The sequence below is a fragment of the Carassius gibelio genome, chromosome B13 (assembly GCF_023724105.1).
Source record: "Carassius gibelio isolate Cgi1373 ecotype wild population from Czech Republic chromosome B13, carGib1.2-hapl.c, whole genome shotgun sequence".
Taxonomy (NCBI): domain Eukaryota; kingdom Metazoa; phylum Chordata; class Actinopteri; order Cypriniformes; family Cyprinidae; genus Carassius; species Carassius gibelio.
The window spans coordinates 3,846,300-3,860,806 of NC_068408.1; the positions used below are offsets into that span (position 1 = coordinate 3,846,300).

The following is a 14,507-nucleotide window of genomic DNA, read 5'->3' on the forward strand; positions in this document are numbered from 1 at the left end:
AATAAAAAACTGTCATTGTAGCTGGAATTATTAGTGTAGAAGAGCATAAGTGAAGAGAGGAAAACTCATTAATGCATTTATATTTGTTATTAAATATTAGTATTACAGTTATTTTATTATTCCTTTTATTTATTTTTATTATTCGCAATCTTTAGAGGTTTTAGATTTCCTATTTATTGACAAAAAGCTGTTGATAAACTAAAACTAACACAAGAACATCTGTTAAATCTGTAAAATGGATAGGTTCAATAATCTTCAGACAGATATTAGTCAGTACTGGTCTTAATAACCTTATAGTGGACAGCAGGGTGATAGTGGACAGCAGGGTGTCCGTGCCTTGAGTGTAGACCGCCGTCTGCATGCCATCGGGGATCTCCTTTCCGTTCCTAAACCACAGAATATTCAGGTCCTGGTTGACGTCATTGATGTCGATGGAGCAGTTGAATTTGACCTCTGCCCCCTCTGACCGCTGGATTGTGCCCACGGTGGGTCTGAAGCGCAGCTTCTGGATCTCCTCCTGTGACAGATGTACACTGGGAGCTCGTGGCAGTGGGTCCGTCGCCTGCGTTGGCCGGAAAGATCGGCCCTCTCTCCTCCAATGAGATGAACCTCCCTGGTGAACGACAGCGAGGGGATGTTTCCAACTGACAGCTGCTTGAGGAAATGAGTGTCTTTGTAAATATAAGCATGTCATTACTTCATTAAAATAACCTATATTTATCTGAAAAATATAAATAATACATAATATAATAATAATAATAATAATAATAATAAAAAAATATATATAGAAAGTATTGCAATAATAAATAGTAAATAATAAAAAAATATTTTATATATATATATATTTATATATATATATATATATATATATATATATATATATATATATATATATAAACAATTAATTACACACATATATTTAATTCTTATAATTAAAAAATTACATGCACTTCTATTTTTACACACACACACACACACGTGTATATATATATATATATATATATATATATATATACACACACACACACACATAACACACATACATATATTACATTATATATATATATATATATATATATAATTAAGCATTGTTATCATTAATATTTTTGCAATGCATTATTATTTATATATTTGCTAAATTAAAAAAAAACTTTGACATTGGACATGATACCATAAAAATACCATTAATATAAATAAAACAGTATTTATAATATGTACCACGGTAACATCAAACATCTTTTGATCTCCCATGTATTCCAGTACATACATGTAATCATTGAGTCCCACGTTATATCAAGCTATGATGTCCGTGGTAGGGAAATACATTTTTTATTGAGTGACTCAGGTCTGGCACGGCTTCAGAAACACAGTGGAAAACCAGCATCCTGTTCTCCAGGAGCTAAAGGAAATTCTTTCTCTAAAGGAATCTGTTATCAAAGGAAACATACAGCTTTTACTGAGCGAGCCTTTCATTTAAACTTTCTCTCCTATATATCTATCACTCGTATTGTCTCAGGCACAATGAAATGAGCAGTTGTTGTAGTGTACAGTTAGTCATAGAAATCTATTTTGTCATCAAGCCAAGAGCTAGAATGGGACTAACACATGTTTCAGTGCAGCAGTGATTCATTTTGAACTCTAAACACTTCCACTTTATTATTAGAAAGTATTAGAAGCCACTCCAGGTTTTATAGAAAAATCCAAGTCTTATAAACCAGTTTTCACAATGCCAATAAGCACTGATGAAATTACATAACAGGACAACCAGCTAGAAAAGTCTATATTTAGTAAATCCGAAATGTCATACTAAAAATCAGCATGAAACAATATTTAATAAACTTTTTTAAAAAAGTTTTGCTTAAATGTATCAAAGTCAGTCTGGAAAAAAATATTTTTTAATAAGCGTAAAAACCTGAAATATTATGTAACTACTTAGCTTTTTTGACTCACACTCAATGCATCAAGTCAAACCTATTAATATACAGTATAGCCTAATAAAATTAAGATTTTATTTTTGATATTTAACAAGAAATCCGTCAGCAACAGTACAGTATAACAAACTTTTATTAATATTTACTGTGAAATTACAGGAACAAAATGGTCACAGACCAGCACTATTTAGTTTATACGCCTTTATGAAACTAGGGCAGATTATTATCACAGCACTGTAATCCTCTAAATGTGACAGTGACTTAAACTCCAACAATTTTTAATAATCGTATCACTATCTACAGCTTGAGATCTACATAGCATGTCTGAAAATGAAACGTCTTATTATAAACCTTAAAAAAAAAAAATCCACCTCATTAATATTCAGTAGAGCATTCTTAAATATTTAATTAGGTTCTGCCAAGTAGATAAGTAACAAATCAAACAATTAAAATATGTTTTCTACATAAAAAAAAAAAAAACAAGACTTGTGTTGACTTCTTGAATCCTCCTAAAGATCCTGCGCACAAATCGATTCCATATGACAAAAACAAAGCGAAATGTCTTTAAAGACGACACGAATCTCATCACATACACACGCTTTTCACAGCACTAACAAGTGGAACTTTTTATGGTCGTTGACTGAGTTGCTTTCGAAGCATGCACAAAAACATCACAGTAGTTATAAGAAAATCGCAAATCTTACCAGTGACTCTGACTGAGTGTGAAAACAATCCGACGAGCAGCGGAGTTAAAAGTAAGAAATGTTTGCCTAAGATAAACCCCATAACGCTCTTTTCTTTTCCCTTTCGTCTGAGTGTGTCAGATGAGTAAACGCATGAAGTAGAGCATGTGCAGATCAAATAACATCTTCTTTGCTCTGTTCTCTGGGTTTGTTGTTAACACACTGAGGAATGCGAGCGCAGCTCACTCCACTGCACGCGCGCTCCCTCGCATGACGTCACATAAACAGTCTGGGGATTGTGTTTTTTTTTCTCATTGTAAAAAGGAAATATAACATAGAATACATAGGAAATGTATTTGTTTTGAAATGTTCAGAATTACACAAATTATATAATTTTCTTTGTGACTTTACCCAATAAGGCTATCAATAACATTTGCAACAAAAAAGTGTCAAATTTGTGAAACTGTTCAATGATCTGTAATTTGAGTTGCTAACTCTGTACCGTTTGTTTTATTTTTATATACTTATCCTTTGTTGTCATCCTGTATTATTTCTTTTTGTCATCCAGTGTTGTATTTAATTGCTGTAGTTATTACTGTTTATACCTGAAATAAAAAAAAATATCTCAATAATATTGCCAGATTAAGATATAAGCTATTAAGTAAAAATAAATTATAAAAAATAATTTAATGTTGGGAATTTTTTATTAATTTATTTATTGTATTTTTTTTGTCCACAAGTACTCAAGTACTCCACTCGATGTGTTATTGGACAGTGTTTTGACATTTTAACTTTTTCTTCTAATTCCTTCACCGAGAACTGTTTTCTAAAAATGTATTTGTGGAGGTACTATGAAATAAATAATAAATAAATAAATAACTGACTTGTCTAGACAGTCAAAAATGCGTCGTATAGCTTAGGAAATCAAGTACATAATAAAAGACTACAAACATTTTGCTTGAATTTTATTATACTTCAAATAGCCTACTACTACTACATAGTGACTAAAAACCACCTTCGTTTGTAATGTTTTCAATACAATAGATTTGTCCACAAAGTGGCGCTATTCCATGATATAAAACAATAGCTCAGACAATCAGACTGGAATATGTTCTTACGTTCAAACATCAGCAACTAGTTAAGCTATAACTTATATTAAGGAAAACCTTCCACATCAAAAGACCTTAATCTGGCAAATTACATTTTTTACAGCAATTATTTAAAACAATAATCAGATTGAATTCAGACACACACAAAAGGGCTAAAATGCTTTTGTAATGTGAAGAGTTTCTGAAAATGACTGATGCTTCCATATAATATAATGACAGTATATTATAAAAAAAATATATCTGTGAGATAGCATTTGAAATATAATTGCCTTATATTAAAATCCATTATTTTAATTCACAGAAAAAAAAGAACTACATTGTAGATCTAGATTTTTAGATGCATTACCCACAAATAGCCTTTCTGGACACCATATTCTCTCTCAAAAGTCTTCTGAATTCAGATTCAATGCATTGAGACATAACAGTGGAAATGGGTTGCATTGTCCTCTGATAAGCATATCAGCTTCCCAAATAAGATTGAACAAAGTTCAAGGGCAGAAAGCAAAGAAAATAATGGAATCAAATGAGTCCAAATGTCTGTTTCCTTAGACTCTTTGTATCTGCAGTCGAGGTGTCAGATGAGAAAAGCTGGACATCCACACAACAGCGCGAGGAGCTTTTGAGCTCGCATTGGAGCCAGAGTTGCTTTTGCTTCGGGTGATGTTCTCCGAGCAGTACGTCTTCATTCGGTACAAGTTGGCTTTGCTCTCGCAGCAGCCCATAGAGCTCAGAAGGATGTAGGCATCCTTTCTGAAGGCCCTGGTGAAGATGGCATATAGGAAAGGGTTTGCACACGAGTTGATGGGGTAGAAAAGCACCAGGAGGATCTTAGAGTTGGTCACTGTGATTAGTGGGACTTTGAAGGCCGCAGAGATGGCAAAAAACGAAATAGGCGCCATGCACAGGAAGTCGGTGAAGATCAGCACAGCCATGCGTTTGGCGATCTTGGCGTCAGCAGTGCGTCCAGGGAACTCTGGGTTGCGAACGGCGTTGTAGATGCACACGTAGCAGCTGCAAATCACCAGGAAAGCTCCAACATTGAACAGCAGGAGGAGTATAATGTAAGCTTGGGATAAAGGCATCTCGATGTCCATTGGCAAGCACATGCTGACTTTGTTGTAGCTGCTGACACCCATTAACGGGAGGAGAGCCATTCCTAGGCAAACCACCCATCCTACGACCATTATCGAAGCAGCGTGCCTCAATCCCAGACGGCGTTCCAGACGGAGAGCGTGTGTGATGGTGTGCCAGCGCTCAACGGTAATGGTAGACAGCGTATAGATGGATAGTTCGCCGCCAAACATCGACAGAAACCCGGCGATTCCGCATCCCGCTCCATTTTGCCACTCGATAGCATGCTGACTGTAATGCCCTTGTGTCCTGAGATCCACAGTGGCAATCATAAGCAGATACACACCGATGCAGAGGTCAGCGAAGGCCAGGTGGCACATGAGGAATTTGGGGACGGTCAGTTTGCAGCGGCTGGTGCATAACACAAGCAGCACCGTCAAGTTGCCAGTGATGGCCAGGACATTGATGAACCAAATGGCCACCCGCAAGAAGCTAAATCCAGCGATGTCCTCGCAGGGATTGAAAGCGTCAGCCTCTGGGCTGCACTGGAGAGCCGTTCGGCGCTGACACAGGTCCAGCTCTGGGTAATAGAAGTCCATGCTGCCAAACGTGTCCTCAGCTGATGTGGATCCAGCAATGTCTGATGCAAAAGGACCGTCCAATATTAGAGAGTCATCAGATGTGACGTCAGATGGACTGAGAATAAACACATGGAGAAAATGGTCAGTATGGTGACATGTAACAGTATAGTGAAAAATATCACACTATAATTTGTTGATATATATGGGGTTATTAATGTTAAATTAAACAAAAGCCATTGCAAAAACTTGTTCTTTACCTGAAATAAAATCAACATTAACTAACAATATAAAATTCTCTCTGTGTCAGAAAGAACAATGGAGACATAATTAAAAAATGTTTGATTTCTTATTTTGAAAAAAAAAAAAACTGTACATGATGGAAAGTTGTTGATTTTTTAAAACTCAGTACCAAATTAAGTATTTTTAGGGCTTTTTTGTAAATCAGCATCATTTTTCTGTAAGATGCAGGGCTGAGCAATCAGAAAACAAAACTTTAGTCTTACTTAGCTTGTGAGTTGTCACCACAGTATGATGATCCATTTCCTAATGCAGTGATGACAGATCCCTCTCTATATGAGAAAGAGAAAATTGATTTCAGACATAATGAAGGTCACGACATGAAGGCATTGAATTATACGGATAATCTTCTGCTTTGGATTGGAAAAGCGAATCATAATACCAAAAACAAATGTTAGGTGTTCTTATTGGAGCTCTATTTGTAATCTCATTACATTAATGATTTTATGGCTAGTGATGCTCTTATTCAATGTGACAATAAGATTAAATTATATTATTAAATGTATTTTATTCCTCAATAATACATTGGCGTTTTGATTTGTGTGTTGACCTGTCAAAGTCCCAGCTGAGCAGAGCACAGCAGTGGCTGGGATACGTGAGCTGCGCTTCTCTCAGGCTCTTCAGTCCCTTCAGTGGAGGAAGTCTCTTCAGAGCAAACGCTGAGCGAGCCACCAGCATCAGCACCGACTCCAGACCACGAGAGGGCAGCGTTTCCAGTGCTGTGGATGACACATCCCTAGAGGGAAGAGTAGCCCGAAACTTATTTCCAGCACTGAATAAAGAAAAAGCTTTAGACCTTTAGAACATCTTGCAGTTTTGATCTTTTCTTTCTCAGAAATGCACGCTTCTATCACAATCCTGAATTCATATCTCTCGATTCTTAAATTTTACTTGCAATTCTGACTTTTTTCTCTGAATAGCACACAAATATCTTGCAATTTTGACCTTTTTTTGCAATTCTGGATTAACATCTCAACATTAACATAATTCTGACATTGTTTCGCAGTTTTGACTTTTTTTCTCTGAAATGCTAATTAATATGTGGCAATTCTTGCAAATCCATGTCTAGGGTCCGTGTAATACTGCACAATTACATTTTCAGACCATATGGTCCAAATTCAAAAAAGAAACCAAACATAAATTTTTTCAGTTACTTCGTAAATTAATAGTTGCAATTTCTCTCCTTCTTTCAGTTACTAAATTGTGACTGAATAAATTATTATTTGATTAAAAATCTAAATTGTCTATTTTTCCATTTTTTTAATCTTACAAATTGCACTGTGGGCTGTACCATTAGCGCGGGGGTGGCCGCGGACTGTTTTACAAATGCTAAATGTGGCTAAATGTATCCTACTAAAACAGCAACACTGAAGGACACACCTTATTAATAATAAACATATAGGCTACTATTTACAGACAAACAGTATAGCCCATAGCAAACTGCGCTAAATTGCTCTAATGCAATTGCAGCAATTCAGAATTTTCTCAGAATTCTTTTTGCAAAAAAATTACCATTTTCAAGATGATAAACTTGAGCCTTTTGCCAAATAAATAAGAAAATTAAGCATGTACTCCTCCCATCATCAGTAAATCACATACTTTAAATGTATATATGTGAATTTGGACACCCCCTGGGAGGTGCTCAGTCCTGCTTTGTTCTCCAACTGTAATCAATCACACCCAAACCAGCCAAGCAAGGTCTTCAGGTTTTCTTGAAAGTTAAAAGCAGGTGAGGTAAAGCGGTGTTCTAGATCAGCGGTTCTCAATTCCATTCCTCGCAAACCCCTGCTCTGCACATTTTGCATGTTTCTCTTTGTTAACATACATGATTTAGATAATCAGCTCATTAGAAGAACTGTGTTCCCATTGACATGGTCCCTGAACAGTGTTCATTGCTCCCTTCTCCCGGAGCAGGGGAAATCTGTTGAAGTTCGGAGCATTTATTCATGGATTTGCGCTGCGCAACGTCTTCACACACGGACAAGTGTGACGTCATATACCTCTGTAAATAAATACAATTTAAATTCACGTCTCGCACACTTCAGTGCACTTTGAAAGGAACATACATTCGAAATCAAACCGGAGTCATGGCCAAATATCCTGCTATGTCCACTTCGCAGGGCACTTATGTTCGAAAAGAACAAACATCTGAAGCGATAATAGAAACATACAACATGTGCAGAGCAGGGGTTCGCGAGGACTGGAATTGAGAAACACAGGAATAGAGTAAGGTAATGTACCATCTTAAGTCATTCAAAATGAAGTCTGATAAGATTCAAAACAAAGCTCTGAGTTCAGAGAAGAGGAATTGTGAAATGAGCTCTTCACAGTGAATTTGCAAAAAAGGAAAGTCTTATTTCAGCATAATATCACTTACAGCATGGTAGGGCCAAAAGCTTCTTTGAAAGCGTCTTCATGAATCACACGCAGATCTTTGTTGTTCTTTAATACCCTGCAAAACAAACAGATTATGCTGTGATTTTACACCGATGTTGTCAGATTTACTTTGAAACTATTTTAATTCAAGAATTGCTAGTACACAAACAATATAGAAAATAGTATAATAGTAGTATTATATAGTATTTTCTACAATAATCTTTTATTTATATTACAGTGTAAAGCACAATACTGTAGATAAATAGCATGACAAAGCAAAACTGAATGGAGATTAATGGATTCATAATTTGCCAGTATTTACAGTTTATCTATTTTAGTTCCATTGAAGGCATGGCTTTCTATTTCTTGCAATCCATTGTTAAAGAGATTCCTGAGAAGACAAAAAAAGAGAGAAAAAAATTCATTAGCAGATTATCCAGCAGATTACAAGTGTCAATATAAAAAATCCCTTGTGATGTTTTTACTGGCTACTGTGTACAGGCCACACAACTTGACCCCATCAAATAATTACATACAGATTGATCTCGATTCGCCCTTTTCTGTCAAAGATACCAGAAAAGGTAGTTTCATCACAACTATGTTCCTTCTTAGAGAAAAATTTTATATGTGAGGATTTCCAGTGAGACTGCTCTCATCAGAGTACAGTATTGTTGTACAGTATCTCTCTATTAGTGCTACTAGATCTTAGTGCAGCATTTGACACCATCGACCACAAGATTCTTTTGAATAGACTAGAAAATTATATTGGACTGTCACCAATTCCTGGTAGTGGCATTTAGGAGGATAGCAAATCACAAGTGCACATGTGCAGTACCTCAAGGCTCAGTACTAGGACCGTTATTTTTCATAACAAACAATGTACTTGTTACAAACTTAGAAGAAAGGCATCTATGCTAATATTAGTCTGTTTCTTTCTTATTTCGAGGTCACCGTAGCCACCAGATCCAGACTGTATCCAGATTAGATGGTCACTATCCACCTGGATCAAGCCATATCCAGACCGGAGGGTGGATCAGCATCAAGAGATGCCCTCGACATGCCTGAATGTCAGCGGAGACCATGTAAACTAGATGAGCCCATCACCTTGACAGCCATTAGGACAAGACCACAGGAACCAGATGAGTCCTCTGCACAATCTGATTTTGTTGCAGTATACAATTAAACTGCTGATTTCATCTGGCCAGAGGAGAGCAGCACACTATTTTGACACACTGTAAAGCTGCTTTGACACAATCTGCATTGTAAAAAGTGGGATATACGTTATGGTGACTTGAACTTAAAAATTAAACTTTACTTGGAGTACTAACTGTGCACAATGCTCATTTCATAATATTGAGCCTAAAATGTGTTTTAATGTCACAATCAAAAAGGACTGTATGATCTTTGAAAAATATGTTTGAATAATAAACAAAATTTGTTTTTCCAATTTAGCAGACTCAAAGTATACCAGTTTAGTTTACTAAATGTATAGTTGCACTGTATTTTAATTAAGTACTTAAATATGTTAACATAATTATATACTTAGCATGGAATAAATGCATTTCAAATACATTTTAATATATTTATTTTTCACTATAGGGATGTCCAAATACTATGGTTTTTACGACTGTTTTGTTAATTATTTCAAGTACATAAATGTGTGTGCTTCAGGAAGTGTTTGTGATTGCAGGCTTTACTATTTTGTTTGCACACAGATACAGATATTGAATGCTGTGTCTCATACACTTATGAAGACTAAGCAAAGATTTGATTAACAGCACTATCATCCAGGAAAAATATATATTTTTTCATTATATCAGAATTGTAACCCCCCAAAACAAACTGTTGCATGTCATGCCGGACTACATTTTCCATCATCCATTGCACTGATTACACACAGGTGCAACCAATCACACACACACTGAGTATTTTGGATTACCCTTTCATCTTATCTTTTGGATTATGTTTGCACCTTGCCTGGACTATTGCTCGTGTTCCTCAGATTACACCTCCTGTCAAACCCTTTGGATTATGTTCACCATCGATCGACCCACACCTGTTTAATGGATTACTCTTGTGTCTTGCCTATGCCATATATGTTTGCTGGTGTTCGACCCTGCCTGTTTCTGACCATGTTTTCTAATAAAACTTTGCAAATGGATACACATGCCTCATGTCTCTGTCACTCCATAACTCCAGTCTTTAGTGTCACATGATCCTTCTGATTCTTGCTCCTCAAGATAAATTTCTTCTTATTCTCAATGTTGGAAACAGTTGTGCTAAATTCACATTGTTTGTGCAAACTGTAAACAGCATTAATTTGAAACTGATATCTTTTGTAGCATTTTAAATGACATTATTGATACTTTTGATAAATTTAATGTGTCTTTTTTGAATAAAAGTATTCATTTATTAAAAAAGAAAAAAAAAATCACTGACCCCAAACTTGTGAATGGTAATAAACCTGCATATCATGTAACCAGTAACCAACATTAGAGAACTGTGAACACGTGAAAGTATGAAATATGAATCAAGAATTCTGGGAATTCTTGGTCTATGGAGGTTACAGCCATGAATCCATATTGTGAAGTACTTACATTGTAGTGAATTCACTCGTCATTCCGATGAAAGCATTCGGTGGGACTGAATGCAGGTTAAGATTATCACAAATATACCTAAAAAATAAAAATAAAGAATGTTAGTATTTGAAACAATATATCGGATAAAGCTCATGGACAAAGTCTTCTAATCTAATACACTTCTCAGACATTGTTCTGGCTCAGTGCTCTCATAGCGTTTGTCTGTGTATCTTTCATAATACTCAATTTTCTGTCAGCTTGAGAAAAATAAAAGATGGTAGCATGGCCGCATTACAGCTACATTACTACTTTCCATCATTCAATCTCACTCACCACATCTCTCACACAGACCAGTGAAATAACAGCCAAAAACTCACAGAATGAAATCGGACTCCAGGGAGAAGATGGAAGTCAGGTCAGGGAATACATTTATGCCGGTGTTGGAAATGCTCCTGTAGATGTATCAAAACAATAGGACTTAGGCTTTTATCGGTACAAGATAACATAGCCAAAAAAACCCATTGAGATTCTAGCCTATTATACCATTACATACTGTATGTGTGTGTGTGTCTGCATTTGTTTTTCTTAAAAGTTACCCAAAATGTATTTAATTTTGTATATCATTTGATATATAGAATTATATATATGTAATTACACTTACAAATTATAAATACAAATTATAATAACATATAATACATATAGCTTTGGGAAGAAGTGCTCACAGGTATCTCAGCTTGGGAAGGTGGTTAAATGCCCGCTTGTGGATGTGAACAAGGCTTCGTGTGTTCTGGATTGAGCTGTGGCACAAATTATTGCATGAGGAATCACAAACAAACAACACATTTCTGTGAAAAGAACTTTCTGTTTCAGACTGTTATAATTACGACAAGCAATTAAATATAGTTATTATATGATCTGTGAATCGCTTTCATTGTTCGAGTGGTTTCTTACATCTCTGAGACATTCAGAAGGTTGTTGAAGGCTTCTGTCTCTATGGTTTCCACTGATATGCTCTGGGCGATTTCTCTGGATCCAAAAACAAGAACAGATGAACAAAGTAAGAGGTAAAATGTGTCCCAAAACACATAGAAAGTACAGGTTAAATATGAATTCATGTTGACTTTGGCATATTATAAACTTTGATAGATGAAGCTTAGATTGTGTATATAAATTTCTGTACATTGTAATGTTATTTATAATGTACACTATCAATGCACTGGCTGACAGCAACTACAGTATAAAACCATTTGACACTGGAAATTGTTTCTTAAAAATTATGACTCATTTATGAGTAAATAAAGGAGAAACTATGAGTGGATAATCCCAAAATTACTGCCAAGTAATCAAAGATCTGAACATAACTGTTGAAATTACGTAAATGCATGCATTAAACGAATGTGATATTTAATGCCCTTTGTATTTTCTGTATGTAATTTATTATGAGTACAACAAAATCAACCTATGAATTTAATATCCCGTAAACTCCAAACAGTTAATAAACAATCCTTTGTAGGCTTTAAGTGTAATTGATCAGTATATCAGCATTAAATTCAAACACACATTTAATGTTAAAAGGATCGGGGTTGGTAAGATTTCTTAATATTTTTTAAAGAAGTTTCTTATGCTCACTGAGGCTGCATATATATTTGATCAAAAATCAAGTGCAAACCGTTATTTAAGTTATTGTAAATAATAAATTGTTTTTTATTGTAAATAATAAAATGTCATCATTATTCCAGTCTTCAGTGTCACATGATCTTTCAGAAAGCATTCTACAGTGCTGATTTGCTGCTCAAGAAACATCTTATTATAACCAGTGTTGAAAAGTACACATTGATTTTTTTTTAATCCTACATTTTTGAATGTTAAATGTGCTACAATCGTACTTCAGATCCAAATATTTATTAATACTAATAAGATGACATTTCTCCGAATGAGATTTTTTTTTAAAGCATACTGTATGTGCTAATCTGTCTGTAACCACATCTACTTTAAATTATTATTATTGTTCTAATAATTTACATTAGCATGTATTCGGAATTCTAATTCAAGATTTTGCTTATGTTCTGGTCACATTCTAAAATTCTACTTTTTAATTTAAAAAGGTTATGATAGTTTATAAAGGTTAGTTCCAATATATGATTTCTTTCAGTGTAGCCCATATAATCCAAACACATTTAATCCATTTCGAGGGAAAGAGATGGCTCGCTTTAGACAAATGACAGAGAAATTCAATCCCAAGAGAGAGGATGATACTACACAAAATCTGAAGGATACTAAGTATGATGTTAAAACTGTCATTGACAAAATACTGCTCTTTTTAATGCTCTCTATTCTCACACACACACACACACACACAAATCTATTCTGTGCAAACGTTCAAACTGTTCCTCCTAACGTGGATGTCCTGAGCTTTTTCAAAGGCTGCAAGGAAAAATTGGCATTGAGATCTCATTCTACTCTGCGTTCTGAAAAAGGGAGTGAACACCAAAGATGTTCCTCACAGATCACATTATGTGGATGGCATTACCCTTCACTGGACATCTGGTTATCTGTCATCATTTTTTTTTTAAACCGTGACTACTTACATTCTTTTTACTCCTTTCAGGCCGTCGAAACTGTGAGTACTGATGGTTCTCGCCGAGATGTAGTTCAAAACTCTGAAATTAAGATGAATAATCATAATTTCACATTCATTAGGTGTTACTAGTGATTTGAATACGCCCTACTGCAACCACATACAGTAGCAACACATTCAGAACACCTTAGCAAATCATACTTTCTTTAGAAAGAGTAAAAACATTTTTATCCAATATTGTAGATGAAATTAATAAACTTTAAAGCTTGATCATTCGGTGGAAAACTGGGGTAGAATATAAGCCAATGAGCATCTTCTAAAGCATACAAGGTTTAATAAGCCTCAAGGAAGTTTTACGTCAGCAATGCACTTCCACGCTAAGACAAAGCAGATAAAAACTTATCCAGCAAGGACCAAAATCTGAAAGGAACAGACAACTGACCTTCATTCTTTTAGCACCTAAAACGGAGTAAAATAAAACTATTCAGATTAGTATACTGAATACCATTACATCACAAGCTCACTAATGGCACCTCTGCAGTGAATGGGTGCCGTCAGAATGAGAGTCCAAACAGCTGATCAAAACATTACAATAATCCACACCACTCCAGTCCATCAATTAACATCTTGAGAAGCGAAAAAAAAAACTATGCTTGTAAGAAACAAATCTATCATTCTGATGGCACCCATTCACTGCAGAGCAAGTGATGCAATGCTAAATTTTTGATAAAAAAAAAAAAAAACTGAGGGTGAGTACATTTTTATTTTGGGTAAACCATTCCTTTGGATTTGCCTGAGTAAGTACTGTGTCTCTGTCTGACAGATAGTATTTGCAGCAATAATTAAAAAGTAAATATTCAATAAAAACATTTATTGAAACCCTAATTTTCAAATGACAATCAAATTTTCCAATGCATTGCTAAAAATGACAATGCAAATTGCATGTAATTACAACACTTTATGTCTTGCATGTCTAGGCCGAGTTTAAACCCCTGCACTTGGATAATTATCACTGCTGTTTGTTTTTTGGGAGAGGGTCACCGTGCTCTCAGAGTTTGCAATTGTGAAGTGCTGCTTGATTCATCACTTACAGTGCAGGTTTAATGATGTGAGTGTGAAGTTGCTGCCCGGCCCTTGTTAGTACATACAGAAGGCTCAAAACATGATTAAGTGCTAAAAATAGTATACATGTGTTTTGTTGTTATTGTTTGTTTATTTAGCTTGAAAAGCATGCTAATTATTAAATGCAGATTCTATTAATATGCAGCTGTATCCTCTAAGGTAAGATCTGAAGGAACCCTC

At 35.2% G+C, this 14,507-nt stretch overlaps 2 protein-coding genes across 5 annotated transcripts in view; both read right to left on the reverse strand.

The window, feature by feature from the left end:
- LOC127970415 (tyrosine-protein kinase Mer) overlaps window positions 1-2,875 on the reverse strand; it is a 28,472-nt gene extending 25,597 nt beyond the window's left edge. Inside the window, exons 1-3 of one of the 3 annotated variants that reach the window (XM_052573001.1) lie at window positions 2,636-2,871; window positions 1,268-1,427; window positions 291-651 (exon numbers count right to left, since the gene is read on the reverse strand). In XM_052573001.1, the coding sequence (XP_052428961.1) occupies window positions 291-651; window positions 1,268-1,277 (371 nt within the window). In that variant the 5' untranslated portion in view covers window positions 1,278-1,427; window positions 2,636-2,871. Of the gene's footprint in view, window positions 1-290; window positions 655-1,267; window positions 1,428-2,635 lie in introns of all 3 variants that reach the window. The other 2 variants (XM_052573000.1, XM_052572999.1) reach the window with 2 other exon arrangements.
- A 695-nt stretch (window positions 2,876-3,570) lies between these two features.
- The window catches only part of LOC127970416 (lutropin-choriogonadotropic hormone receptor), a 145,124-nt gene continuing 134,187 nt past the window's right edge, over window positions 3,571-14,507 (reverse strand). The window contains exons 2-11 of one of the 2 annotated variants that reach the window (XM_052573002.1): window positions 13,216-13,287; window positions 11,579-11,653; window positions 11,350-11,424; window positions 11,005-11,079; window positions 10,646-10,723; window positions 8,371-8,439; window positions 8,050-8,124; window positions 6,223-6,408; window positions 5,879-5,944; window positions 3,571-5,490 (exon numbers count right to left, since the gene is read on the reverse strand). In XM_052573002.1, the coding sequence (XP_052428962.1) occupies window positions 4,269-5,490; window positions 5,879-5,944; window positions 6,223-6,408; window positions 8,050-8,124; window positions 8,371-8,439; window positions 10,646-10,723; window positions 11,005-11,079; window positions 11,350-11,424; window positions 11,579-11,653; window positions 13,216-13,287 (1,993 nt within the window). In that variant the 3' untranslated portion in view covers window positions 3,571-4,268. Of the gene's footprint in view, window positions 5,491-5,878; window positions 5,945-6,222; window positions 6,409-8,049; window positions 8,125-8,370; window positions 8,440-10,645; window positions 10,724-11,004; window positions 11,080-11,349; window positions 11,425-11,578; window positions 11,654-13,215; window positions 13,288-14,507 lie in introns of those variants that run through there. The other variant, XR_008156605.1, reaches the window with a different exon arrangement.